Source organism: Artibeus jamaicensis, unplaced genomic scaffold (genome assembly GCF_021234435.1).
Source record: "Artibeus jamaicensis isolate MK-2021 breed Jamaican fruit bat unplaced genomic scaffold, CSHL_Jam_final contig_887, whole genome shotgun sequence".
Lineage (NCBI taxonomy): Eukaryota > Metazoa > Chordata > Mammalia > Chiroptera > Phyllostomidae > Artibeus > Artibeus jamaicensis.
In genome coordinates this window covers 232505-260282 of record NW_026522003.1, presented here as the reverse complement: position 1 = coordinate 260282, position 27778 = coordinate 232505, and the positions used below count along the sequence as shown (strand labels likewise).

Genomic DNA, 27778 nt, shown 5'->3' with positions numbered 1-27778 from the left:
AGCTAGGGTGTCAAGATATCCCTCATGGACCCCAAAATATGAACAGGGGAGTCAACTGTGGATGCTTCAAGACCCACATAATGTCGGCATCTGAGCAGAAGGTTACAGAAGGAAGCAAGGGGGCATCTGAGGGGCCTGAGAACAGGAGAACCCCAAAACTGTCTACAGGTCCTCACAGGAAAGCATCATGGGTCAGTTTTAGAACAGTTGAAATGGGAAGCAACCTAACAGATTTTTTTCCAAGGCCTCTCGCCCATGCTGCATAGTAAGCACATAATAAGAGTTTATTTAGTGTTTGTTGAATGAATAAAGGTCAAATGACATTGTTCCCAAAGATTCCTTCCAATATTTGTGGGTGGGGAGCAGGAAAAGACAACTCCTCATTTTGAGTCATGCAGCTAAAATTCTTCATACTTCCAAGGTTTATTAAATACTGAAATCAGATTGGAAGGCAGGCAGGGAGGCTGAGGCAGTTCTCTTCCTGAGCTTGTGAAAAAGAATCATCCCCTTCCATGCACTCACACTCATGCTTGCACACACACACACACCACTTGGCGTGACCTGGGAAAAAGCAGCCCGGCTGAGAGGCATGGAGGTGATCCCAGAAGCTGTTCAGCAGCTTCTCACATCAGTTTGCTCCAGACATTCCAGTCTCTTTACTGAGGATCTTTGAGATGAAGAGTAGGGAGTGGGGTCTCAGCCTAGTGTGGCTGAGGGAGGTCCAGCTCGTGTCAAATCTGTGTTCAGGAAGTAGGTGCACAACTGCCCTTTGCCTTTGACCTTGATAACACCTCTGCGGTAGCAGGTGTAGCCTAAGGCCTGCAGGGCCCAGGCGGTCTCCTCTGTCACCTGCGATTGGAGGAGGGTGAAGGAGTATGGGGATGGCCCTAACCTTATCTATTGCCCCCCTGCCTCCAATGTGGTTTCCTCACTTGGATCTTGCCCAGGACTCCTGTACTCTCCATGCGACTGGCCACATTCACCGTGTTGCCCCAGATGTCATATTGTGGTTTCTGGGCCCCTATCACTCCAGCCACTACAGGTCCGTGGTTCAACCCTGACAAAATATGGTAAAGCAGATTTGAGGAGGGAGAGGAGAAAAAAAAGCTCAAGGAACTAGGAAGAAGGGCCCGGGGGCCTTAGCAGAGAGGAGCGTGGGGCAGGGAGTGGGTGCACCTCACAGGTTTCGGCTCAGCAGCTTCCTGCTCCATCTCAAAGGATGAGTCTGGAGGGAGGTCCTGGGTTGAGCTGGGAGCAGCTAACAGAGGACATGGGGAGGGAGACCTTGGGAAGGTAAGGAAGAGGTCCCAGACGTTCCCAGCGACGGAAGGCCCTTACCCACACGCAAGCGGAAGTTGTTGAATGAGTGCTTGTTGATAACGTCCAGCTTAGACCCAAGGGCCACTGCAAATTCCACCATGGTGCCGAGGTGGCTGCAGCTTCGCTCAGCATCCTGGGAATGGGTCAGCCACCAGAATGGGTCAATGAGGGCACAGGAGTAAGGCCCGTTTATGGACCTTCCAATGAAGGTTGATAGGTAAGGAAGGAGTGCTGTACCTGCTGTGTATCCTGTCCAGAGGTGGAATTTAGGCCTGTAGCTGCCATGTAGGTGCTGCCGATGGTTTTGATCTTCTCCACCCCACTGAACTTGGGCTTAGACAGCAGCTGTATAGAGATGAGGCTGTGTCCCCAGTCTTCCTTGTTCTCTCCCTCCTCTCTCCCCAAAACCCAACCCCAGGCCTTCGGAAAATAAAGGACCAGTTGCAGGGTCAGGGATGGAGGCAGGAGGGAGAGTTGGTAGTGAACAGAGTTACTGAAGAAGGCAAAGCTGGGGTGTCAGAGGAGGAGTGGGAAGGTTCAAGAGGGCAGACTGGGTCTTATGGCCAGAAGAGCAAAGTATTTAGGAGGAGGGACTGGTGGGGAATTCTAGGGTCCCGGACATAGGATGCGGGGGACACTTAGAACTGTCACCTCATCAAAATCAGCAATGATCTCATTGAGCAGCCGGAGACATTCTAGGCCCTCATGGTTGATGTTGGATTCAGAGTAAAACTCCTTGAAGTCTGGAACCGAGGCGAAGAGGACACAGACACATTCGTAGGACTGGTGGTAGAGGTCCTGGGAAGGTGAGAAGCTGGAGTAAGGCTGGAGGCCATATTCTTTCTCCTTCTGTCATTGTGTCCCCACACCTCCACCTCTGTGTAAGAAGGACTGGGAAGGAGGTTGCGGGGAGGGCTAGGTTACCCTAGGGATATGACGCAGGAGTCAAAACAGGAAGTCCAGGAAGCTCAGAGAGTTCCAAAGAAGTTGGACCCAAAAAGGGACACACCAAGGCACATCATAATTACATTAGCCAAGATTAAAATGAAGGAGAGAATTCTAGAAGCAGCAAGAGATAAGGGGACAGTCACCTACAAAGGACTTCCCATCAGACTGTCAGTTGATTTCTCAAAAGAGACCTTACAGGCAAGAAGGGGCCGGAAAGAAGTATTCCAAGTCATGAAATCCAAAGACCTACATCTAAGATTGCTCTATCCAGCAAAGATTTCATTTAGAATGGAAGGGCAGATAAAGTGCTTCTCAGATAAGGTCAAATTCAAGGAGTTCATCATCACCAAGCCCTTATTATATGAAATGTTAAAGGGACTTATCTAAGAAAATGAAGATAAAAAATATGAACAGTGAAAGGACAGCAAACTCACAGTTATTAAGAACCACACCTAAAACAAAAGCAAACTAAGAGGATAGCTAGATCAGGAGCAGAACCATAAAAATGAAGATCATATGGAGGGTTAGCAACAGGGGAGTGGGAGGAGAAGGGGGGAGAAAGTACAGAAAATAAGTAGCATAGATGGTAGGTAGAAAATAGATAAGGGGGGCAAGAATAGTATGGGAAGTATAGAATCTAAAGAACTTGAGATACATGGGCATAAACTAAAGGGGGGAATGGTGGGGGAGGGGGTGTGCAGGGTGGAGGGGAATGAAGGGGGGAAACAGAACAACTGTAATGGCATAATTAATAAAATATATTTTAAAAAATTGGGTCTTATTGTGATTCCAGGAAGGATACATGTTTGAGGTAAAGACCACCTTATAGCAATGTGAAGGGAATCACTTCTAGAACTGGGATCATGTCAGTGGGAATTATCTTTATATCTTATCTATTGCTGAAAGGTATTAAATGAGTTAAATCAGCTTATAAAGTTCGACAATTTGCATGATAAAATAAGAGCAATAATAGGAAAAATAGGGCAAAGGGAAAATAAAGGCAAGATGGTAAAGATGGAATCAGATCTGAGGTTGATTCACTAAATGGGTTAGTAAACCCACATTAGTCCTCGATTCTGTGTCTGAGCTTTCGAGTAGCCAATGTGAAAACAGAAACAAGATCCCTTACAAGATTCCCAGTGTCTATAAGAGAAGAAACCAGAGGTAGAGCTACTTCTGATCTTGAGAGCAGACAGCAGCTGGTGGGGACATTAGGCTGTAAAATAACCTCTGGACTATTTCTTTCAACACCTCTCAATACAGGCCAAACACATTGCCATAGCAGAGGATGAGGGGGTGGTGGTATGAATAAGAGGGTACAAATATGTGGGTGACCTTCTGATGGACTGACTATAGGAAGATTATTTGAAGATCTAGAGCAGTATCATCTAATAGAAGTTTCTGTGATGATGGGAATGTTCTATAGATGTGCTGTCCAATATGGTGGCCACTAGCCACATGCTGCTTTTGAGCACATGAAATGTGGCCAGTGTGATTGAGGGACTGAATTCTCCCTCCCTCCCTCCCTCCCTCCCTCCCTCCCTCCCTCCCTCCCTCCCTCCCTTCCTCCCTTCCTTCTTCTACCCCTGCCTTTTTTTTGGTTTCAGATACAGGTTTATTTACAAGACCTGAAAATTACACAGCACACCCAAGGCAACACAGCAAGGTCATGGGTTAAGAGTGAGGGCCTAGGTTCTCAGTCTCAGCTTTTTAAAAATTTGTCAATTACAGCTGACATTCAATATTATTTTATATTAGTTTCAGCTGTACAGCATAGTGTAGCCATTTATATAATTTATGAAGCAATTCCCCAATAAGTCTAGCACCCACCTCACACCACACACAGTTATTACAACATGATTGACTATGTTCCCTATGCTGTACTTTACATCCCTGTTGCTATTTTGTAACTACTGATATTTACGTCTTAATTCCTTCACCTTTCTCACCCAGGCCCCAGACCCCCTCTCATCTGGCAACCATCAGTTTGTTCTCTGTATCTACGACTTGGTTTCTGGTTTGTCTGACATTTATTTTGTTCTTTAGATTTCATATATAAGTGAAATAGTATGGCATTTTTGTCTTTCTCTGTCTGACTTTTTTCACTTAGCATAATACCTTCTAGGTCCATCCATGTTGTCACACGAATTTCCCACTTGATTAAGTTAAATTTAAATGAGCACCCATGGCATGGGAAAAGGACTTGAACAGACACTTCTCCAAGGAGGACATACAGAACATCCAGAGACACATGAAGATATGCTCATTATCGTTAGCTATCAGAGAGATGCAAATTAAGACCACAGTGAGATACCACTTTACACTGGTCAGAATGGCCATCATAAACAAAGCAACAAACAACAAATGTTGGAGAGGTTGTGGGGAAAAGGGGTCCTTAGGTCACTGTTGGTGGGATTGCAGACTGGTACAACTATTATGGAAAACAGTATGGAATTTTCTCAGAAAAATAAAAATCGACCTGCCTTTTGACCCAGCAATTCTACTGCTAGGATTATATCCTAAGAATCCTAAAACATCAATTTCAAAGAACCTATGCACCACAATGTTCATAGCAGCACAATTTACAATAGCCAAGTGTTGGAAGCAACCTAGGTGCCCGTCAGTAAATGAATGGATCAAAAAATTGTGGTACATTTACACAATGGAATTCTATGCAGCAGAGAGAAAGAAGGAGCTACTACCCTTTCCAACAACATGGATGGAACTGGAAAGCATTATGCTGAGTGAAATAGGCCAGGGGTTGAAATACAAATACCATATGATCTCACCTTTAACAGGAAGCTAAACAACAAAACAAACAAGCAAGCAGAATAAAAACAAAGACACTGAAATAGAGAACAAAGGGACAGTGACCAGAGGGGAGAAGGAAGGGAATTTAAGGGGAAAAAAGGGGAGGGATTTGGAGAAACAAATAGGAAGGACACAGGGACAAGAACTAGGGGGTTGGAAATGGGAGGGAGGTGGGGAGCATGGGGCAGGGTGGGGCTGGGATGGGAGAAATAGACAAAAAACTGTACTTGAAAAACAACTAAATAAAATTAAAAAAATAAATGAGCATCCATGGCTACTGGCTACCAACTATAGTGCTGGTCTAGGGAGGTGGTGGACTCTGTCCTCCACACAACTCTTGTCAACATTTGACAAAGCTTCTGAAAAGTTTGGAGTGATCCTGAGTTGGAGAGAACACTCTTTCTAAGAACCTGGAATGCAGAGATTCTGTGCTCACCAAAACCAGAGTCTAAGGTCTTGTGAAAATTGGAGGCACCTGACAGGGGTATGGAGGAGCTTGGGCAGCTGCCCAGTCCACTCTGGGGGGGTCTAGAGAGGTTGGGCTAAGGGCCAAGACTTTCATCTGAAACTAGTGCCCCTGGTGTCTGGGGCTCAGGAGTCAGGAGTCACCTCATTGCGCCGGTTCTGGCCAATAAACTGGGGGGCCACGTGTGCAGGGAGCACGTTCTCCAAGAGCAGGCGAGTCAGATTCTCCATCGTCTCTGTCTCCTCCCTCTCCTGCCTCAGCTTCTTTTTCCACAGGAAATCCAGGCGGCAGTAATACTCGTTCTGGGGAGGGTCACGGGGCCATGGGGGGACACAGTGAAGGGGAACCCCAGATCCTGAGCGGTCACCTGCTCCAGCCCCATGATGCCTAAAGCCACACCTCTTCACAGTTTAGCGATAAGGCTTAAGGTGTAACTAACCTGGGGAGACTACCTTGAAACTACATTCAAACTAGGGTGGGCAGAATTGGTAGCAAATTTGTTCTTAAGCATGGGTTTTCCAAGATTGGTGGTAGGCGGGGAGGAAAGAATGAATTTGAGGGCATTCTCCTTGGGGAATGAGGGAGAAAGAAAGGGAACAAAAAATTCACTTAGAAAATTTTACTTAGAAGCTTTCAGTGGGTACACCTCTTGGACTGAACCTTGGAGACACCAGATTAAGGAAAATGTAAGAGACCAAGTCACAAATATGGGGACCCCCATCTCATGCTTCATAGGGAGGCCCTGGAAGGCTGAACTGGGTGACTTACCTGCCGAGCCAAGACAAGGAGTGTGAAGAAGAAGATGAAAAAGGAGATAGCTCCCATCAGTTTGGGCTCCTTCAGCACTCCAGGCCTGAGGAGGCCATGGGTCAGGGTTGTCTCTTGCCTTGCCCCTTCACGATGGCCTCTCCCTGCCCCCAGTGCCCATGGAGTCCCCAGCCTCCCTCCTGCTTTGTCTTGTGGGTGGTTCAGGTCAGTGAAGTGAGGACAGTTCTGCCCTGTCCCACCACCCAGTTTCAGAAGGCCCCGGGCACCTCTCTCCAGCGGTCATGCACACCTGGAATCCAAGGAGCCCTGATAGAGGCGGGCGACGAGGCAGTCGGACAGCCAGGCATGGGAGTGCAGGAAGAGGGAGCAGGAGGCCGCCAGCCATAGCAGGAGCAGCAGCAGCTTCAGTTCAAAGCTCATGTGCAGAAAGAGGGAGCAGGAGAGGAAACCCAGTACGCAGCAGTGCATGGAGTACTGTGGGGCCAGATAGGCTGGTCAGGAGGTGGGACATGTCCCACAGGCAAGGTGGGGAGGTACCCGAGGACTCCTGTCCTGCCCCTCCCAGGTCCTATCTGGGCGGCAGGGGGTGTCATACAAACGGGCACACAAACTTATGTCATGGGACATAAGTGTGACTTATGTCCCATGACCTGTGGCTTCCTCACAAGATAGTGTTCTTCGATTAAATATGTGGGGGAGGAGCTGAGGGAAGTTCTGGAGGAGATTCAGGACACTCACTGGAATGCTGATGAGAGGCAGGGACCCAGGGAGCTCCCAAGAGAGGTTGAAAGCCACGGAGGACACATTGGGAGCCCGGAAAGGGCAGTTTGACGTTGCCGGTGTGAAGAACTGCAGAAGGAGAGGAGGAGCGGAGGTGGGCAAGCAGCTCCTTGGGCACAGTGCTGGCTTGGGCTGGGTGTCAGCTGAGCCAGGGGTAAGTCGGGGCCAGACGCCTCCGAAGGAGCAGATTTGGCTGCTTCTGGCTGGTGAGGCCCCTCACTGGTGGTGAGGAGCAGGGACTAGGGGGGAAGAGGCCGTCACAAGCCCTGGACTGCCCAGGCTCCACTGTGTGATCTCTTGCTGGCCACTCAGCCTCTCTGGGCCCGAGCTTCCTTTTCTTGGCTGGGCATGATTCCTAAGGTGCCTTTCAAGGATAGAATTCTAAAAATGACTTTAAGTTCTGAAAAGTCAGCCAAAGTTCACTATAAAATCATAGTAATGAGCTAAGTAATGATGATCTGCCTACATTAAAAAAAGAAGATGGGAGAGATGTCTACCAAAGTGGTAACAAGATTATGCCCAGGTGGTAGATGAGTGACTATCATTTTTTTCATTGCTTGTTAAGCATTTCCAGCATCCCTGACCTTAGTCCAGCTGCCCTCCCAAATCCAGAGGCCCCCTTTCAGCCTCAGCAGATCTAGCATGCCCTGGTGGGGGTGCACGCGGCACCCTCTGCCCTCACCAGGCTGGCAATTGCCATGGCAAAGATGAGGAGGATGGTGGCAGTGCCCAGGGCAACTCGCAGTCCGGGCCGGGTGGCCACCAGGCCAGACAGTGCGGGCAGCCAGTGCAGCATTTTGGGACCTTTCAAGACACACCTCTGTGGAGGAAGCATGGAGTCTTAGTCATGGAGCGGGAGCAGGTCGTGGTCAGAACCCCAGCTCTCCACTTCCGCCCCACAGCCCACCTCACCGTCAGGTGCTCTGAGAAGCAGACGAAGAGGAGGAGGAGGAAGAGGAGGAAGGTGATGCTATAGGTGATGGCCAGCGCTGGGGGCCTAGAGAGAGGCAAGAGCGAGGCTTTGAAGAACCAGAACAGGCTCCCTGTGTGTGGAAGGGTGCTATCATCTGGTTGGAAGAAATGGGAAGTGGTTCTGGGGATTTGAACTAGCTGCTGATGGGGTGCGGGATGATAAAAGACATTACGTGATAAAATGGGAAAGTTGAGGGGGTCTAGGGCAGTGTTTGGGTGGGACCAGAACTAATAAGATGGGAACAGTATTGGAAGGGGCAGTGGGGCCCACAGAGTGGCTGAGGCTGTGTCAGACTGGTCTCCGAGGCTTGAGGCCAAAGCTCTTTCACCTGGCTGACTTTTAAACAAATCCTCACCCCTCCTAACCGTGGACTAGGAGTGAGGACTCATTTTTATATTTGTTTGCTGTGAAATTTGGCTTCACAGTGGAAACAAAACCTCCTTCATGGGGATGTTAGACTCAAGAGACAGGCATGAGAAAATGCTTGGGTCCACAGGATGTAGAAAAATTCACAGGATGTACAATAATAAATGGGGGCTATGGTTATCATGGTTTCCCAGAACCCATGTCTCTATTTCCTCTGTGGGTCAGTGCCAAGGGGAAGTAGGCACAAGAAGAAAGTGCGTGTCAGGGATCAGAAAGAACCAGAGGGTCCATTTCTTTGAAAATCAGGGCTTCCCTTTTCTGGGACTGTCTCACCTGTTTGTCACCAGCATCTGGATGATGAAGTTGGAGAGAAAAACCAGGAAGGTGCAGGCTGCATAGTATTTGAAGGCAGGGAGTGCAGAGAGTCGATACTGGAAGGGAGGGGTCAGGGTGGAGACAGGGTCACCAGTGCTGCTCATCATCTGGAAGGTGTCAGCTCCAGGCAAGGAGTTGGTCCCCTAGCCTCTCGGCCCCCCCTTCACTCAGTTCTAGGTAGTCGCTATGGGTTCTCCAAGGAGCTGTCCGCTCTTCCATCACCACCCAGTAATTCAATGTACAGTGTGATTTTTCTTTTAGAGAGAGGCACAAGCTCCTCCATCGCTCCCAGGATCACAAACTGAGCACACCGGGGGGCGGGGAGAGTGGCCTGCAGGGCATCCTCTGATGCCCCTCCCCAGCCCCACAGCCCACCTCTTTCTCCATTTCCTTCTCTCGGAAGTACAGTGTCAGTGGGTTGAAGTCCTTTGACTGCTTCCACTGTCTGGTGGGAGGTGGGGAGCAGTGAGCCCCAGAGAGGAAAGAGCGGGGCAGGAGGGAGCGGTCAGGCGAATCTTTCCTCAGGCTGCAGAGGAAAGACCCTCCCTGCCCTCCAGGTCATCAGCGGAGCAGCACCCCTGCCCTACCCCCGGAGCCCAGGCCCTCCAGCCCTCCCAGCCCTCTTCTGTTCTCCATACTTCTGAGAGTTGAGCTGTTCGATGACCTGGAAGAACTTGGCATCCCCGGTGTCCAGTTCATCATCTAATCCCCGGGGTGTACGGCTCCTGCACAGTGAAAGCCTGGCCTGTCACCATAGAGACCCTCAAAAGCACCCGGGCAAAGCAGGAGCGACTCCCACTCCCACCCGGAGGATGGAGGTTGGTCACTCAGCTCCACTGTCAAAATTGTTCAGGCCTGCTCACCGGTCCAGGCTCCACTGGGGGCTGAAGGAAGCCAGGGCCTTCTCCTGTTGGGAGAACACAGGGAGGGGAAGACAGGAAGATGGTGTGGGTCCTTGGAGCCTCTCTGGAGCGAGGCATTCCATGCCTACACATATCTTTGACCTTGAGCATTTGATATGGCTGTGTCCCCTGCCTCTAATGACTTTTCTCTCTACCAAATTCCACCTGCTCTTCAGGGAAAGTTCAAACTGCATTTGCTCCTTAAAGACTCCTCCTGAGTCTTTTTATTTTATTTATTTAAAAAAATTATGAGCTTATTTGAACCAAACTGACAAACACGTTGTGGGGGGTGGTCTGAACTGCTCTTCCTCCTGAATCCTTAGACTCCCAGGGCCTTCAGACTCTGATTCCCTCATAGTTAGTTTCTGTCACTTACCAGGCAACCCTGTGTCTTCCACAGGCTTGAGTGGTTGTTGGTTTCTCTGTGCCCGATTTTCCCTAAGGGCTACCCAATGCCAAAGTCAGGGGCTTTCCCATCTCCCCCGGATGCCCACAGATTCTTACTGGTGTGAACTGAAGGGACAATACAGAACGCAGTGACTCCTCTCAGACCTTTTGTGATGGTCAGGCTGAGCTGGGAGGCAGTAGGGGTGGGAAACAAAAAATGGAGAAGAAAGGAAAAGAGGAAGAGAAACAGACTTGGTTGCCGTCATTTCGTTCTGCACCAAAAGTGCGTGAAGGGATAAGAAAACAAATGGCAAGTGGACCAGCACCAAGGGAGAGGGGAAAAACGCTGCAGCCACAGCCCAGGGCAAGAGGGGTGGTGATCTTCCCTGATCCCCTGGGCTCAGCTGAAAAAAGCAGGGTCGCCGAGGCCACCTTTTCCCCCTCTGTGTGTGGAGAGGGAGGGGCAGAGACTGAGACGGAAACCGAGGCAGGGACAGACAGAGATCGAGAGGTGTGTTCTAGGTACGAGCTCGTGAGCCCATCTCTGCATCTATGCCTGAGCCTAAGTATTTTCAAACTTCCCACCTGCCCCTGCTCAATGCCTATATGTTATTTTTAAAAAAGGAAAGCATCTTATGCACTTCTACCTTTTCAAGACCTAGTCTAGTGCTTGCCACATAGTAGGTGCTCAAAATTATGGAGGGAGTGACTAGACAAATGGGATACATTGGCACGAACATGGCCCCGCCTTCCCAAAATTCCACGTTGTTTAAGAGTAAGCCAGTTGTGATTCTCAGGATTTCTACCATGTGACTGCGACCCTGGAACTTCAGGGACTGAGGGGAATTTCTGGGCTGGTCAGGTCCTGTCTACCCTACCCCTCCACCGTGATACTTCTCAGCCTGCATCTTAGTGAGGGTTGGAGAGGTCTGGCATGGGTTCTGGGGGCATCCCCACCACAGGGATGGCACTCAGTGTCGTCTCACATCCTTGGGCCCCCAGCCACAGCCCCTTTACTCTACCCTCATCCTGGAGGCCTCATCCTGCGCCAATCAGCTGGGTCTTGGGTACTTTTTTCCTCTCCTTCCTGTGAGCTTAGCCCTTCTGACTTGTCCCCTACTCTAGTTGAGGCTTGAAATGAAGTACTCTCCCAACCCATAGCAGCCAATGTCCCCTCACTCCTCACTGGCTGCTGCTCTCAGCCTGCTTTCCTGCTGAATGGAAGAGAAGAGGGATGGAATGGAAAGGATACCCCGGGGTCATCCCATAAATTTGACCAGGTCTACCAGTAGAGAAGATTCTGGGAAGATCTGCAGAAAGGTAGCTGGGAATGCCTATCAGGTTGGGGAATATCAGTAAGATGGAAGAGAGCTGGCTGAGGAACCTAACCCTGGGGCAAGGCTTTGTGGACATAGCCTGGCTCCCTGAATGAAGGTTCTGGTTACTCATCACCCAGCACCAACCCCAAGAGCTAGAGGCAGGGCTCCAGGCTCTTCCACCAGCTGGGAGCCAGTGGTTACCTAAAGGCGCTATGCCTAGGGTCATCTACCAGCTTGCCCTAGCTTTCCCTAGACAGGAGGCAGGCCCACTCCCTCCCTTGTCTCCCTCGCCCCTGCCTGCTCGTGGTGACTTTCTTCTTCAAAGCCGTGTGAGATTTTCACTGTCACCTCATTTTATCTGTGTACAAGTGCTGAAGAGTAGCATCAACAACCAATTGCCCCACCTTCCCAGTTAGTGGGGACTGAAGAAGAGAGCATGTAGTTGTGGGAATTGAGTTAAAAAGAGACACTTCCTAATGAGAATGGGCGTGAGCACTGGCTACAGAGTCAAAAGGAAGTGGGGTCCCTGGGGGAGGGGCTTCCTGAATGGAGGTTGGGGAGCAATGGACATGGTGTCTATAGGAATCTCACATCTCTGCAGTGAGCTCAAAGGGCAGTCATCTGTGCCCTTTTTCTTGAGACAGGGCAGGGAAGGTCCTGAAGCAGTGATTTGGGTGACCAGAGAGTTCAGACTTGGGGTGTCATCAGGTGACTCACTGGTGGTAGGGGCAGGGAGGCTGGGAATGGACACTGGGGGTGGGTTTATGTAAATGCAGGGACGCACGATGGAGGCGGACATACCTGGAGAGGAGTAGAAGTGGACACAGGGCTGTCAACATGGCTCAGGTGGGCAAAAGGCTTGGCTGCACCCCAGGATTCTAGGTATCGGGTCATCAGCAGTGATGGACGCATCTTGGGGCCCTCGAGAGAGGACAGCAACCCTCCTGCAGTGCCTTTCTCATCCTCCTCCTCAGCCTGGGGTATATAAGGGTTGACAGTCAAGAGTATGAACCCTCCCCCATTCTCTCCACAGCCCTTAGAAATTTGTGTCCCCTTCCCTGAAACATGCACACTAGGACCCAGGAACTCCATCTCTGGCATTGGACAAGAGACTGGACCTGTGGGTGTGGATGGTTAGAGTGGGCCAGCCCTTGGTTTCTCAGTTAGGTTTTTACCCGGGGGTCGATGACCAGGTAGGTGGGCTCCCCTAGCTCCCGCAGGTACGGGTCCCGGTGTTCCATGGCTGCATCCTCCACAGCATAAGCTCCTGCCAGCAGGGCCAGGGTGGCCCCTGTGATGTGCACTCGTCTGGAAGGAGGAGACCATGGGAGTTAGGAAGAAGGGCCCCCAATCTGTCTTTTCTTTCAAGGATCATTCCTGAAGCTCTGACTTCAAGAAAGGACCAGTGCTATAGGAAGTCCCCTCAGATCCCCTCCCTGCACCCCAGAGGCTCCCTGGGCCCCAATGGGATTGCTCATTTTAAGGAACTATGAAAAGGGAAGCAACAAGGGGGAGGCCTGGTTGGCCTCTTGCTGCAGCCTCTTGGAGCCCCAGGTCTCACCCTGGCACGCCACTCGCCTCCATGTGGTTCGCTAATGTGACGTCATGGGACCAGACATCATACTGCCACTTCTGCAGCCCGATGACTCCACAGAGCACGCTCCCGGAGTGCACGCCCACACGCATGTTGATGTCCACGCCGGTGGCTGCTCGCAGTTTCCTGAGCAGGGTGTTTCAGGGACAACCTGAGTGCTGTCTCCAGCCCTACCCAGGCCACAGCCCTCCCTTTCTCCAGGAAGACTTCACCACCCTGCCTGCTCCTCTCCCACATCCATCCCTCAGGACTGCTCCTGCCCGCCCTCCTGAGCGGACCTGATGGCCCGGCACATGTCCAGCCCCATGCGCACGCAGTTGATGGCGTGGTCTGGCAGGGAGAGGGGCAGCCCGGAGACGCAGTAGTAACAGTCCCCCAGGATCTTGATCCGCATGCATTCGTGCTCCTGGGAGTGTGTGTGCAGGGCGAGAGGGGCACCTGATTAGAGGCCAGAGGAGGCGGGAAGAAGGTGGGAAAGGTGGGAGCCACTGTGGCGTTCCTGAGGAACTTGTGAGGTTGGGAGCGTCTAGGGCAGATCCGGGGACTCCCTTAACTTGTCGTGGGGCTAGCTGAGGTCTCTCATGCATTCGTTGTTCTCAGAAGGATTTCTCAAGGGTTGAGATGCCTGTCACTCTCCCCAGCTTTGGCATGTGCAGGGTGTATTCAGATTTGAGCATATAAAAGTAGACTGGTATGAGGAGTTTATTGGGGGCAGGATACCCAAGATTAAGTTGCCTGGGGGCATCCCTGGGGTCTAAGCTGAGCCTGAGATTTCCCTTGGAAGGGCCTCCTAAAGGTAATACATCAAATATCTAGATTCAGGTTTAGTGTCCAGAGACACCTGTGTTGGGGTTCTGGGCATATTTGGGGTGCTGTGGTTGGGGCACCTGTGGAGATGTTGAGAGGTGTCTCCAGATTTGAAGTATGTGGTGAGGGGCTCCATAACTGGGGTGTTTGCCAGGGCTTTCTAATTTTCGGCGGTGTATTTGGGAGCCCAGAAGGGCTCTGAAGTGAGACCAGGGTCTTATAAGTTAGGGATTGCCCTTGGAACAGGCTCTCCAGAATGGGGTGTTTGAAGCTGGGGAGGGAGGCCCCCTCTGACCTTGGCGATCTGGTCGAACTTGCCAAAGAGCTCATTGAGCATCAGCACCAACTCCTTTGGGGAGCACTCACTGGCTAGCCGCGTGAAGCCCACGATGTCAGCATACAGCACGCTGGGCAGGGCAGACTGCAGTCAGTGGGGCCAGGGTCTTGGCCCACGCCCCCTCCCCACCAGCCATCCTTGCCTGTCTGTACCTGACTCCCTGGTGCCTCTTGACATAGAGGCTGTGGAAGTTGTTGGTGTTCTCTGGCCTAGACCCCTGTCCAGCCTGCAGCCGTGCCATGATCTCTGCCTTCATCTCTCGGGCCAAGTAGGCGGGAAGGATGGACAAGAGAAGGTGTTCCTGAGGGAGGTCATTATGAGAACCAACCCTTCTGCACACTAAAGCCAGGAGCCCAGCTTCTCAAATGCCTAGGAGCCCACATCCTTCTCCAGCCCCCCTGGGTGTTCCTCAGGGTGGTCTTCCAGGTCCTCCCCACCACATACAGCTATGCTCCAGTACCCCATCCTGCACTGACCACCTTTAGGGATTGAATTCCCAGCACCAATGCCAGAATTAGAATTCGTTTAGTGTCATAAGGTTCTAAAAGCTTTTAACAAGCTTCAGTTTGGTTGAGCTCCCCGGCAACCTTCCGAGGTAGGCAACAGCCACTTTTGACAAAGGAGAAAATAAATCGGTGACCTGCCCGAAGTCATTTGGCTTGTGAAGGAGCCCAGTTGTGTGAGTGAAGTAACCCTTTTCTCCCAGACCGGGTCCCTCCTCACCCCCAGTACAGGCAGACCTGGTGCTTCTTCTCTGTGTCCAGCCGCCGACGAGAATGCAGGGAACTCAGCGCCTCTCGGAAGGTGGCTCGCAGTGCCCGCTCCATCAGTGCCTTGTGGTACACTCCAGCCACATTCCCGCAGAGAAACAACACCGTGTTTGCTGCCAGCTGTGGGTGAGGGTCAGCCTCAGGGGGCGCTAGGCCCGGGTAGGGGTGAAAGTGCATATGTGTGTAGCTGGAGTTGGTCTCCAGAGGGGCTGGGGAGGACACTACCATTAGAGACCCAAGTATTTGGAGGCAGTGAGCGCCACACAGTGGGATCCATAGGTGGTAAGTGGCGCTTCTTGTCCACCTGCCCCCGTTCCCCCAGCTCCAGACTCTTGGCCGCTGCACCAATATAAGCTTCTTAGGTCTAGAAACCTTTGCACACACTTTTCCTCTGCCTGGAATACCACTCTATAACCCTACCCCACCCCTACACGCACAGCGGCACAAAACTACCTGAGCTCTAACTTTTGCATTCTCTCTGAGGGCGCTATCTTGCACATCTGTCCCCACAAGCCCTGTCTAACTTCCTCGCCCCAGGGCGCAGAGCCCTCTTCTGGTGTCTGCAGGCATGGCACTGCACAGTGGACCAGCTCCAAGAGGGCACAGTCTGGGTCGATCTGTATGTGTGCCCTGTGCCCAGCGCCCAGCGTTGTGTCCTGCTGTAGTGTCAGAGCTCAGCAAATGGTAGATGAATGCCCTGACCAACCAAGTAGCGCCCCGCTGAGCTGGCCCTGGGTGCAGCCCGTGCTACTCCTGTGTGCTCACCTGTGGCAGCAGCGCAGGTCTGGAGTCCAGCTGAGGCCCAAGATACAGCCCGAGGACCAGCAGGTGTGAGAGTGATGAGACAAGACCCGCAGCGGTGGCGTCCCGCATGCCCAGGGGCAACATGGCATAGGTAGTGAAGATAACAAAGAGGAAAAAAGACACCTGGGGACGGGGGAGCGGGAGTGGGAAGCTGCAGGCTGACACCGCTTCACTGCTTGCTGCTGGTGTCCTGGGTGCAGGTTGGAGGTCGGGGCGTCCCTCTACCTTCTGCCCCACCTGCCACCCATCTCACCTGGTCCCAGGCGCTCACCACGCCCCCAGTAAACAGGAAACCGTGGCCAAGAGCGAGCAGCGCTGCCCACACGAGGCCCGACAGGGGACGCGTCCAGCGCTGCAGGCGCTGCTCGCGGGAGGCCAGGCCCAGAAGCAGCGAGAAACCACCCAGCGCGCACAGCACCGTGGTCAGGAAGCCGGGGTCTGAGGTCAGCTCCTGTGGGGAGGGGCGCGGATAGAGTTTGGGGAGCTCGTCCAAGAGCAAGAATGGGCAGCCCTTCAGGCCAATTCTGAAAAGTGTCTCAAACTCAAGTACGGAAAGGAGGTAGGGCACCTCTCCTTGCTGTTCATATTAGATTGAACCATATGAATTGTTGGTAACCTGATTTTAACCTACAGAACTAGCAATCTCATAAGGTTCAACCTAATATCTCACTCGCAAGCTGCAGAGGTGCAGAGGCGGCTGAGCCATCAGCCATCTACCCAGAAGTTCTGACTCCAAATCCAAATCGGCCATTGAATGCCCGTGATCATTCTGAGCCTCAGTTTCCTCATCTGTCAAGTAGGAATCACAGCTCCTGCCTGGGATCTGGAAGCAAGTGAACAATCCTAGCTTACAGAAGGCACTTAGAACTAAGGACATCCAAATCTGGCCAATTTGCTGGTGAGATTCCCTGCCCTAGGCAAACGGCTTGGAGTTTCCGGGCCCTGAGAAGCAGGGCTCTGGCAGCAGGGGGCGCCAGGAACCCCCCCTTATCCCTCAGGGGCTGCCTTCTCGCCACCGCCTCTGGGCGTAGAGGTCCTGCCAGTGTCTTCGCCCTTTGTCCCACCTCTTCCTGGACTTGGAGGCGGATTACCAAGGACTGGTTACGTCCAGTGAATTTTCCCCACCTAACCTCGGAAGAGTGAAAAGAAAACTTGAAGGAGCATGTTTCCAGAAATGGATTTATAGACGCCTTTTCTTCCTCCAGAGGAAACTGGAGATTGGTTTCTTTTGGGACTAAATGTGAGCGGGACGGAAGGTAACTTCTGGGAGTTGGTGCGTGCAATTGCCCCGCAGCCCCTTAGGTGGAAAGAAAACCAGGAAACAGATTCCCACGGGCCCGGTGTAATTTCCCCCACCCTGGAAAATGGGAAAATCCGGTGTTGGGTGTTGGATTTACTCTAGAACTAGTAGCTTACAGAAGCTCATAATTACAGAAGGTCTGTCAGCACCCCCAGAGAAATTAGAAGTACCCAGGGCTCAGATACCTCCCAGAGTAGACCCAGAGACCGTGTGGCCCAGAGAGGTGAAGTGACTTGTTCAGGGTCTCTATAGAAAGGTTCAATGCTTCTTTCCCGGGTCCCAGTAAAGAAGGCACATCGAAAAGAAGACCCCACAAGCCTCAGCACTGAAAATACCCCCTAGACAGTAACCCTCCCGTGGCCCCTGAAGCTTGGGCACCAGAGGCCCTGCTCACCCTGCCGCTGGCTGAGGCGACCACCAGCAGGGCCAGGAGCGCACAGAGCACGATCACCAGCAGCAGTAGCAGGAGCGGGTACTGCTGGCTCAGGCTGTAGTAAGTCTCGTAGAAGAGGTCTTCGCTGGGCGGCGGCCCGGGACTGAAGAGTCTGGCCATGGTCTTCCCTCGTCCGGCGCTGCACCACAGCGGGGCAGACCCCGGGCCTGGGGAGGGCCGTTGTCCCGGTTACTTGCCAGCGGGCCGCAGCCAGTCCCAACTGTGTCCCTCTCACCTGGTACAAGCCTTGCCACCCCCTCTTCTCACCTCGCAGGAACTCATCTCCTTCCAGGCACACCCTGTGGCTCCCAGTGTTCTCCCAAGTTGGCGGTGAGGGCATTGCTCCACCTCCCTCCAACCCGGACTGCGGAGGTATTCCGCCCCCCTCCCCCCCCAGCCCCCGCAGCAAAGCCTCAGCTACCTGAGGACAGGATTTGAGGTGGAGGCAATGGAGCCCCGGGTTCCCTTTATTCCCCAACTCACCGCCTGCAGCGAGGCTGGAGTAGCTGAGGTTGCTAGGCCCGGGGCGGGAGCCGGGGGTTGAGCTGCGGAGTCTCTGCCCGCAGCTAAGTTAGTGGCTTAGAGCCCGGGGCGACAGACGCTTCCCTCCGGGCGCCTCGGCCCCCTCCCACTTCCCCAGTGAAGTAGCCCGGCCCTTCCCGTGCCCGAGCGGGACTCCCCAGGCCCCCTCCCCCACTCTAATTGTTTCTTCTGACACTACTGCTTTTCCAGTTCAGCCCATTTTAGTAAGCAGAATGAGGACCACGGGCGAGATGCGTGGGGTGGGCCCACTCAGTGGCAAGTGTTAAAGCAGAAGTGGAACGCTTGGATGTGAGGGAGGCTGAGGGCGCACTGGCTTGAAGGCTGGTGAGAAAGCGATGCTCACGGTGCCCGACGGGGCTGGGATCTAGGTCAGGATGGAGGCAAACGCTCATTTCCCCTTAGCCTCTAGTGCCGGGACAGCAACCGCTGTGGCCCCAGCTGAACTGTCCACTCTCCCGCCATCTCCAGCTCCGTGGGAGGGGACATGTCTGTGGTTGCTGTGAGGAGCCATAGCCTTCCAGACACAAGCTGAGAACCAAGACTCCTACGTCAGAAGTGATGTGTGTGTGTGTGTGTGTGTGTGTGTGTGTGTGTGGTGCAGGGAGGTGATGGCTAGAGGGCTGGGCCCCTCCGAGGGACTGGAGGGGCTCTCCTGAAGGGCACGAGATGGGCTGGGGTCTGCAAATTCCCATGGAGACTCCCCTCCCCAGTGCCCCATTGGGGAAGCTCTGAAGCCCCGTGGAAAACAGGAGGAGGATAGTGGCACCACAGCATTCATCCCCACAGTTTGGGTTTAGGGTGGGGGCTCGCCTGCTCTAGAGGAAGTGCTCTGCCCTGAGGTTAGAGGGGCCCCAGGAGCCAGGCCTCCGAGATGCCTGGATTCCTTCCTGCCTCCGGCTGGGCCCTGACCTCCTGTGCCATGACATGGCCCACCCCCAGGACTCAGCCTCCTGCTTCCTTTGTCAGCGAGACTGCGGTGCCTCCTCTACCCATAGCCTCCTGCGTAGCACTTTGGTTAAAATTCCACCACTTTATTGACTGCTGGGGCCACAAAGTCAGTTCCGGGGCTGGGCCTGATGGCTCTCAAAGAAAGTCTTGGCTAGCTGCCTCAAGTCCAGGGGCAGTTTGGAGGCTTCCTCAATTCCTGTCCTCGTGATACTGGCTCTGTGACCCAGTCCAGGCATCAGGTTCTTGTGTCACTTCTTTCAAAGCTACTTGTGGGGGGCATGCTGCCAGCCCCTGCCCATACCCTGAGGCGGCCATTTCCCTGTGGGTAAAGTAGTTTTTCCTGGTATTGTCATGTAGTTGTTGTTTCCGATCTGCACGTATTCACTGTTGTGGATGGTAACATGCGATGGCCCTTTAAGAGAAATAGTGGTGTTAGTTTGAGGGTTGGTTGTCCCTCCCAGTCCCTCAGTTAGGAGGAGCCGCAGAGTAGGAGGGGCAGCGCCACCTCGTGTTCACCCTGGGGAAATGCAAAGATGGGGTCCCACGGCCTCCCAGGGAAGGTAGGTGTTAGGTGTGCCTTTGCCTTTCCCCTGTTGGCTTCCCTTTCAGAACTGGGTGTGCAGAAGCTCAAGAGTGGTGGCGGCTGGTGTTTCTGACTCTGGTATTTGGGTTTTTTCTGCTGGGAGGCCTACCAAATGGACTAACCTACCAAAATGGAATTGGGGGGTTCATAGAGCTGGTCTTGGGGAGCCAGAAGGCCCAGGGACAAATCCAGGCTTTGCTGTGACCTCAGCAGGATCCAGTCCCAGTGGGTGTCAGTTTTTTTCAGGTATGAAATGAGAAGGTGCGGGGTAGATGGCCTCTAGTCCTTTCTCTCCCTGCTTTTCCCCAAGGTGCCCTGGATCTACATACAGTCCTGGGGATGAAGCTGGTAGAGGAGCTGGGTAGGGGAAAAGGAGTGGGAAGTGGGTACCTGGTGTTGGATTTGTCCCTGGCTCCTTAGGAGGCCAGTTGGCGTCACATCTCTCAGGCCCCTGTGAACAATACAGCACTCTCAGTCTGTCTGTCTTGGGGCCTGTTTCCAGACCATAACCCCTTGGCCCCAAGATTTCCCTGGAAAGGGGACAGAATATGCATCCCCTAGTCCTGTCAGAGTCTCACCTGATTTCCTTGGGGTCCAGGACCTGGCATCCAAGCTGAGGTGGGGTTGGGCTTCTGGTCATTGAATGATGAGGTCTCTGAAGTTGAGGGATGTTGGGCTGTTGAATCAGAAGATATGCCTGCCGTCCAGGCATGCGGAACCTGCTCTTTCTGTGCCTCAGTCCTCTCAGGAAGGTTTGCATATTTTTCAGGAGCAGAGCTGGGGAACTGTTGCAGATTCAGTTTGTCCAGCATGTCAGAGACCGTGGTGGAATCAAAGCTTCCTGTGGGCCTCCCAGGGCCATCATTTTCTGTTTTGCCCAGGCCTAGCTCAGGGGCAGACAACCACTCGTTGCTGTTTCTGCGCTCAGACAGGAACTTCTTCACCTGCAAGCACAGGGAGAGCGTGCTGGGTGTGGAGGCGGCAGAGCCAGCGCAAACTCAAGGAAGGAGTCTCTTGGTTCATAACCTGTTGTCTGGGAATTCAGGAGTGCAGTGGGGAGAGTGGGCATGAGGGTCAAGGCATAAAGAACAGTGGTCAGTAGGAAGCTGCTGGGTGGTTCGGGGCGCCATGTGGTGCCATTTACGCTCAGCTCTCGGGCTGGGTTTGGTGTTGGACACTCACTCTGGAGACGGCAGCATCCATCTTCGTACCATCTACGTCTCCACTTCGTACCAGGCAGAGGACTTCCTCAGTGCGTGGTCTGCATTCTGGAGAGAAGGCAGACAGCCCTGAGTTTCCTGAGCTGTCAGCCATGGGTCTTTTGAAGTCCTACTGGTATGGTCAGGGTTTCTATTCAATTCTGGTGGGGTCAGTCCATGCTATTTTGGAGCCGTTTAAGGAATTTTTTGACCTTAGTTGGTACATGCCAAATATTTGTTGAATTGAATTAATAAATGAACAACCCAAACTTCTGGGGCTTCCTTAAGATGCTGATCATCCCAGCTAGAGCTCCATACTCATTGGGAGAAAAGAGGAGGTTGGGCTTCTTTACGATTAGGGGCTCTCACCTGCACATTGACAGAATACATCAGAATTAGACTTTATTACAGAGATATGATGGTATTTCATAGACTATGAAGGCAAGTGCAGGTGAGCAAAACTCCTTTCCCAGGGAGAGCGTCCAGCTGACAGATCCAGGCTACAGCCAGCTGCCAGTTAAATGCCAGTTCACCTTGGAAGGAAGGCCTGTCCGTGGGTTCATGGCTCCAGCAGCGCTGCATTAGCTCCATTAGTACTTCCAAGCCTGGAGTCTTCGGGCCAGGCTGAGGCAGCTCTGTCAGTGGTGGACGGTTCTTTCTCTTATACACAGCTGTCTGCACCAGTGATGTCTGGGTCACTGCTGTGTGGGTGTGTGGGACACAAAGAAAAAGCATTCAGGGCATGAGGGGCCACCTGCTACCTCATGAAAAGGGGCAGAGAGTATAGTCCAAGGGGAGGTGAAGAGGGAATAGGACAGTCTGAGCAGGTAGCAGGAAGAACAGGGCTTGGGGACTTTCAGGAGGAGGTCACCTGGGTTAAGGACCCCAGAGTGTGCTTAAAGTCTTACCCTCAGCTTCTCTTCCCGCGAGCACTGCCCACATCAGTATCCCGAAGCTGCCAGAGACACAAAAGTGAGACCAAACCCAATTCTGGCAAAAGTCTTCTCTAGTATACCTTCCCCTAGAAGGGACTCAAGAAGTGTAAAAATTGGGAGTGTGTATTTAGCATGGGTACCTTACCTGTAGACATCACTGGCCATGGAGGCTTTCTGGTTTACATCAGCCAACAGTTCTGGAGCCAAGTAGTCTGGGGTACCTCCTGACACCTCAGATCCTGCCTGTGACCGTGAGCATCCCAGAAATGTGGATAGGCCAAAATCTGCCAGCTGCAAAGGAAGGGAAGGAGGAAGAGGTAGGGGATGGACAGAGGCAGGCAGCTTCCAGAATCCCTTTCTTCCTCCACCCCAACCGCAAACCAGAGATACAGATCCAGCCTTGTGAAGGGGGTGTGGAGGGTTAGGGGAACAGTGGGACCAATGGGGCCTTTGGTTTGGGGGTCTGGGTCCCCCCTCTATTGGGCTTGGTTAAGGTCTGAGTTTCCTGAGCTGTCAGCCATGGGTTTTTTGAAGTCCTGGTGCTGTGGTCAGGGTCTCTATCACTCGTGGTAGAGGCTAAAGCTTCTGGGTGGGCCTTGGCACTTGGGCAGCCTTTTGTCCAGAGGAAGATGCTGAGGGTGTTCAGTAGACAGGACACCCTGTGACAGGACTGTGGCAGATGCTACAGTGGGTGGGTCTGGAGCAGCTCTGGGGCAGGGCCTTGTCCAGAGGCTGAGCTGGTGTGTGGTAGGCTGACCTTGGCGTGCAGGTCTGAGTCCAGCAGAACGTTGGAGGGCTTCAGGTCCCGGTGCAGAAGCACAGGATCCTGGCTGTGCAGATAACACATCCCAAGCACAATCTCTTGCAGCAGGCGGCATTTAAGTGGCCAGGGCAGAGGACATTGGGATTGCAGCAGCCCCGCCAGGGAACCATTCTCCATGAATCCAGTCACCAGAGCTGGCCCAGACACGTAGTCCCACTCCAGCTTCTCGATGACTCCCAGCAGTGGCAGCACGTCCTCACTATGCAGACTGGCCATGGCCTTCACCTCTTTCGATATCACCTTCCTATATTCCACAAGAGAGCTGGGGTCCCACTCGGCTGGGCAGATCCCTCCCTTCCCCATTCAGGCCCCAAGGACAGCAGCCTGCCTCCAAGGCAAGACGCTGTCCAGGCAACAGCTGGGGCACTCACGAGTTCACGATCTTGACTGCCACACGACGACCCCATTTCTCATGTTTCGCCAGGAACACTGTGCCGAACCCACCTTGTCCGATGCGCTTCACTTTCTTTAATACCTCAGTGGGCACCAGGGAGGCTTGGGTACCTCTGAGCCTGAGAGAAGGGGCCTTGTCACCAGCTGGCCTCGGCCCCAAGTCCCTGCTGCTTCCTGCAACTTCTCCCCACAATGACACCTGTGACTCAGAAGGGTTGGTACAATCCATAGCCTCCCCCGTGGGTCCCGCTGTCCCCTGGCTTCAGCACAGGCACCAAGCTGGTCCCTGAGCAAGTCCAAGGGCATCCTGTGTCTTATTCTCCACTCACCATATCTTGCTGCAGGACATCAGGTTGGATGGGGCGAGAGACTCCAGGAAGTTGCAAGTTCACAGGAATGGAGTGACTTCTGGGAGTGGGGTTTGTGATAGCGAGGGGTCTTGGGGTGGGGAGAAGGGTCAGTCTCTAGGCCACTTAGGTCACTGCACGGATTCAACTTCCTCACCCTGAGTGACTGAATAACTTCCTTTTACAAGAACTGCCTGGAGCCTCTAAAGTTCCGCCTGCTTCTGCAGTCCCGCCCCAAAGGGGCTGGGCAGAACGGAAGCGTGTTGCTTGTCTTTTTCTTTCTCTTTTTAAAAAATTTAATCTTTATTGTATTTTTTTGCATTACAATTAATCCCCTTATGCCCCTCTGCCCCCCAGCAATTGCTTGTCTTTTTTCATTGGCATTTCCTTGAACAGCTGCCTTATACCACAGCCTGGTCAGGTGTCACTGGCATTTAGGCTGGCACGAAGGTGTCCTCACCTTCCGGGAACCCACTTCAACAGCTGGTGTCTCTCTCTTTTCCCACAGGACTCCCAGCTGTGCCACCTGCCAGGCCTGGGCTGGGGGTGGGATGGTGCTGAGGCAGATTTCCTGGTCCCAGGGCTCTGCTCTCCCACAGCTACCCTAAGATCAGAGCTAACACCTCTGTAATGCTTACCATGTGCCGGGTACATACATGAGCCTATGTAATTCTCACATCAGCCCTAAGGGCATAGATACTGCTTTTATGACTTCTTTATGGATAAGAAACACGGGCGCTGACAGTTTACCTTGGCCAAGCCAGTGTGGAACTTCAGAGCCCGCCTCCAGCCACCAGGCTTTCCTATTTTCACACAGGCTTCAGGGCTGCACCACTCAGTGGGGGGTGAAAGTGGCTGAGGAAGGTGTGAAGAGCCCAACAGTGTGCTGAAGGGTCCCTGTCTGTATTCCTGCCTCATCCCTGACAGCTGCTGTCACTGAGGAAAGCTCCTGGCCTTGGTAGTGACTTGTCTGCTGTCAAGACCAAGACCTACTCCCAGAGTGCTGTGGCCAGCTAGATGAACGGCCCTGCTGGAGGGTTGCTGACATGGAGGGGTGCGCTGCAGTGGAAGCACCTCGGAGCCTCCCTGCTTTTCCTCCCATGCACATTCCCTGGTTAACATAGCTTTCCCACAGGCATATGCTCTGAACAAGGGCTTTGCAGAACTCAGGAGCTTCGGGAGCCTTAGGGGTTGAGGGTAGACAAAAACTTACTTTACCCATGCAAGGCTTGACCATGGCTGGAGCTTATGGAACAGCCAGCTCTGGGTGCTCAGTCCTTCGCAGGCAGACCCATACCTGTGGGTCATGTGCCAGCTCTCACCAGAAGGTACTCATCTTGGTATGCACTTTCCATTCTGTTCAGTGGTCCATGGGCTTTGCTGGATGGAGTACAAGTGGCCAGTAGTCAACTGTGATTTTTAGAGCAACTGAGAACTCCAGAATCCACCCCGTGAATCCTGGTGGGGTCAGTCCATGCTATTTTGGAGCTGTTTAAGGAATTTTTAAAATCTTAGTCAATACATGCCAAATATTTGTTGAATTGAATTGATAAATGAACAACCAAAACTTCTGGGGCTTCCTTAAGATGCTGATTATCTCAACTAGAGCTCCATACTCATTGGGAGAAAAAAGGAGGTTGGGCTTCTTTACGGTTGGGGGCTCTCACCTGCACATTGACAGACTACGTCAGAATTAGACTTTATTATAGAGATATGATGGTATTTCACAGACTCTGAAGGCAAGTGCGGCAGGTCCTCAGAAAAGTGTGGTTGGGAGCTAAGAGCCATCAGAGAGGGTGCCATTCCTTTCATGACTGTGTCTAGGGAGAAGAACCTGGGCTCACCATCTCAGCTCCATTTGAGGAGAACAGACAGGAAGGCGGTAGAGAGGTGTTTAAAGTCCTGGCTGCATTTCTTAGATTGGGACAAGACCCTGAGAATCATGGGGGAGCCACTGTAAAGCATGCGGTTGGGGATAATGTTAGAGTCTGTACTGTTTTTGACTCAAAATAAACCAAGTCCCTTTAAAAGAAGGAGGGGCAGGAATGGGAGCCTGGAGTGCGTGCCTGAAAAGAGCCTCTGCTCCTAGCAGGAGGGGACTAGTAAGGCAGAGTTGATTCCTAGATGTTGAAGCTTGGGCCTTTCCTGAGGCCTGGTGCCCAGACCCTAGTTGTTCCAGATTTTGGATTCTGTTTGGGTGTCTGTCATGCCTGTAGTTCTCTGCTCCTGATTGTCTCTGGTCACCTCCAGGCCGTCCCTAGGAACCCGCCCTGGCTCCCTATTCCTGGTTGTTGGGGTGAGGGTTGGAGAGCAGAGGGTGTAGTTTCTCTTCCTTCATATTCTAGACCTGAGTCATTCTCACCTTTTGTTTGATTAAGAGATTTCAGTTATAGATCAACTGTTATTCATTAAGATGATGGCAAAAAATATTACAGAGAATTTTCATTTTCCTTAGTGTATGAATATTTTATATTAGCATATATTACTTTTTAAAAAAAATCCCTACTTGAAGACATGCTTATTGATTTCTAGATAGAGGGGTGGGAGGGAGGGAGAGAGGGAGAGAAACATTGATGTGAAAGAGAAACATCAATTGATTGTCTCTCACATGTGTCCTGACTGAGGACTGAACCCATAACCTAGGAATGTGCCATGACTGGGAATTGAACCCACAACCTTCTAGTTATAGGCCGATACTCCAATGAACTGAACCACATTGGCCAGGGCAGTATATATTACTTTTATAAAAACTTAAAATGGAAGGAAAGAATGATTTTGCAAAGATTTAGCTATAAAGATATTAACTGAAATGTCGTTTAAAATAGTGAAAAAAAGAACCCTAAATATCCAATAATAAGAAAAAAGACTGAATAAATTTTGTAATAGAAGACTACATAGTCATTAAAATGATGCTCTAGACCTATATTTATTTATATGACAGGTGATTTTCACATATCAAATGGGAAAAAAGCAAGTTATAAAACAATGTGTACCATATAATCACTTTTTTTTGTTTGCTTAAAAATTTCTTCCAGTAGTATGAGTTCTCAAAAGCTCTCTGTAGCAGAAAACTTAAATGCTATATTGTATAAAGCACGACAAATAGATATTTAAAAATTTCCTTAGTGAGCTCTCTCAAAGTAATTTCCCAAGGGCATCCCCCTGAAACCAACAAAATAAAACAATACAAAACAAAAGGTAGAAAAATTCAATAGAAACCCCCAAACTAAATGTAAATAGCAAATAAACAGAGAGGTCAAATAACTAGAAACCTAGAGCTCTGGGGACAGGGAGGGGGTGTGGGAGGTTGGGAGAGAATCAGTAAGCCCTAGGGCCTAGGAGGATAGAAGAGCTAAATGTGAGACACCCCATTCCCCCCAAAGCTGAGGCCCTCAAAGAGGCTACGGTCTTAGTGGAAGGGAAAAAGTCCACTTGCTTGCGGAGGGAACCTACAAGGAAGCCTGTCTAGGCTGCAGCCCTAGATGTTACAATGAATAAAAACGTTAGTTTCCATGTGAGACCTGCTCTCTTTTCCTTTGATCAAATAAACCATACACGGAAAAATTTGGGAGGCCCCAGATTATTAATGCTTCTTGGAGTCTAGCAGATGCAAACCGAGTCCTCCTTAGAGGAAAGCAACCTCAATCCAGGCTTCTGGATTAGATTCAGCCAAATATAAAACTATCAAAAAATTACAAAACACACATGGATTCAAATCACGATGAGAGTGAATAACCAGGAACAATAATCAACAGGTTTAGATCTCTCAGGACTCCAGAGTTTGGAATAATCAGATAATCTAGAGAAGCTATTGTGAAATGCTTAAAGAATAAAAGATGGAGCATAAAAACTGACCGAGGAACAAAAGATGATTAAAAATGCCCAGATAGATTTAGAAAAAAACAGAATATCAAAATCCCCCAAATTGTATGTGACCATTAAAATTAAAATTGCAATGCTTGGTTAAACACAAGATACAGCTAAAGAGAAAAGTAGTGTGCTAAAATGGATCTGAAGATACTCCCAGAATGCAGCAAAGAGAGACAAACAGATAGAAAAATTAAGAGTAAAAGACTTAGGAGATTCAGAAACTATCAGAATGGATGGATCCCCATGAGGGGAGAAGAGGAAAAAATGGGAGCCAGACAATATTTGAAAAAAAATGGCTGGGAATTTTCAAAAATTGACAAAGTGCAAGAATCCACATTTATAGAAAGCACAATGTATACCAAGAAGGATAAATATAAAGAAATCCACATCTAGGTACATTTTTAAAAAGATTTACTTATTTTTAGAGAGAAGAGAAGGGAGGGAGAAAGAGAGGGAGAGAAACAAACATCAATGTGTGGTTGCCTCTCATAAGCTGCCAACTGGGGACCTGGCCCACAGCCCAGGCGTATACCCTGACCAGGAATTGAACCAGTGAACCTTTGGTTCTCAGGTCAGCACTCAATCCACTGAGCCACACCATTCAGGGCTATATTTGTAAAATATTTAAATGGACAAATAGAAAAATATCCCAAGTAATAGCTGGTAAGTTTACAAAT

The 27778-nt window shown here is 51.4% G+C and overlaps 2 protein-coding genes across 4 annotated transcripts; both read right to left on the bottom strand.

The window, feature by feature from the left end:
• Positions 1-399: 399 nt before the first annotated feature.
• On the bottom strand, positions 400-18065 carry ADCY4 (adenylate cyclase 4). 2 transcript variants are annotated; one of them, XM_037129417.2, is made up of 26 exons: positions 17944-18065; positions 17422-17627; positions 15981-16178; positions 15689-15850; positions 14894-15043; positions 14306-14454; positions 14112-14223; positions 13288-13415; positions 12977-13135; positions 12591-12723; positions 12217-12390; positions 9671-9714; positions 9446-9532; positions 9183-9252; positions 8766-8863; positions 8006-8090; positions 7776-7913; positions 7052-7162; positions 6603-6787; positions 6314-6398; positions 5689-5847; positions 1972-2118; positions 1558-1665; positions 1339-1453; positions 933-1057; positions 400-849 (listed from the first exon to the last, which is right to left on the bottom strand). In XM_037129417.2, exons 2-26 carry the CDS (start codon positions 17578-17580, stop codon positions 697-699), a joined length of 3234 nt encoding a protein of 1077 aa, XP_036985312.1. In that variant the 5' UTR covers positions 17581-17627; positions 17944-18065; the 3' UTR covers positions 400-696. The 2 variants fall into 2 exon arrangements, with proteins under 2 accessions (XP_036985312.1, XP_036985313.1); XM_037129418.2 differs by lacking the exon at positions 17944-18065 and adding an exon at positions 17728-17789.
• Positions 18066-19019: 954 nt separating this feature from the next.
• Positions 19020-23420, bottom strand: RIPK3 (receptor interacting serine/threonine kinase 3). 2 transcript variants are annotated; one of them, XM_037129485.2, is made up of 10 exons: positions 23214-23420; positions 22863-23003; positions 22426-22735; positions 21814-21959; positions 21642-21688; positions 21267-21434; positions 20717-20802; positions 20113-20478; positions 19925-19985; positions 19020-19363 (listed from the first exon to the last, which is right to left on the bottom strand). In XM_037129485.2, exons 1-10 carry the CDS (start codon positions 23231-23233, stop codon positions 19215-19217), a joined length of 1494 nt encoding a protein of 497 aa, XP_036985380.2. In that variant the 5' UTR covers positions 23234-23420; the 3' UTR covers positions 19020-19214. The 2 variants fall into 2 exon arrangements, with proteins under 2 accessions (XP_036985380.2, XP_053510841.1); XM_053654866.1 differs by having other exon boundaries at positions 21267-21431.
• Between the last annotated feature and the right edge of the window lie 4358 nt (positions 23421-27778).

Excerpts from the sequence above, each read along its gene's own strand:
- ADCY4 (XM_037129417.2), bottom strand. The coding sequence starts at position 17,580 with ATGGCCAGACTCTTCAGTCCCGGGCCGCCGCCCAGCGAAGACCTCTTC. Across the intron at positions 9,533-9,670 it reads CCCCAGTGGAGCCTGGACCG|GAGCCGTACACCCCGGGGAT; the intron begins GTGAGCAGGCCT and ends TTCACTGTGCAG. Across the intron at positions 2,119-5,688 it reads GCCAGAACCGGCGCAATGAG|GACCTCTACCACCAGTCCTA; the intron begins GTGACTCCTGAC and ends TCACCTTCCCAG.
- RIPK3 (XM_037129485.2), bottom strand. The coding sequence starts at position 23,233 with ATGTCCTGCAGCAAGATATG. Across the intron at positions 20,803-21,266 it reads GGACAGGCCTTCCTTCCAAG|AATGCAGACCACGCACTGAG; the intron begins GTGAACTGGCAT and ends CCTTCTCTCCAG. Across the intron at positions 19,986-20,112 it reads CTGGACCCCAAGGAAATCAG|GGGCCTGAGAGATGTGACGC; the intron begins GTGAGACTCTGA and ends TATTGTTCACAG.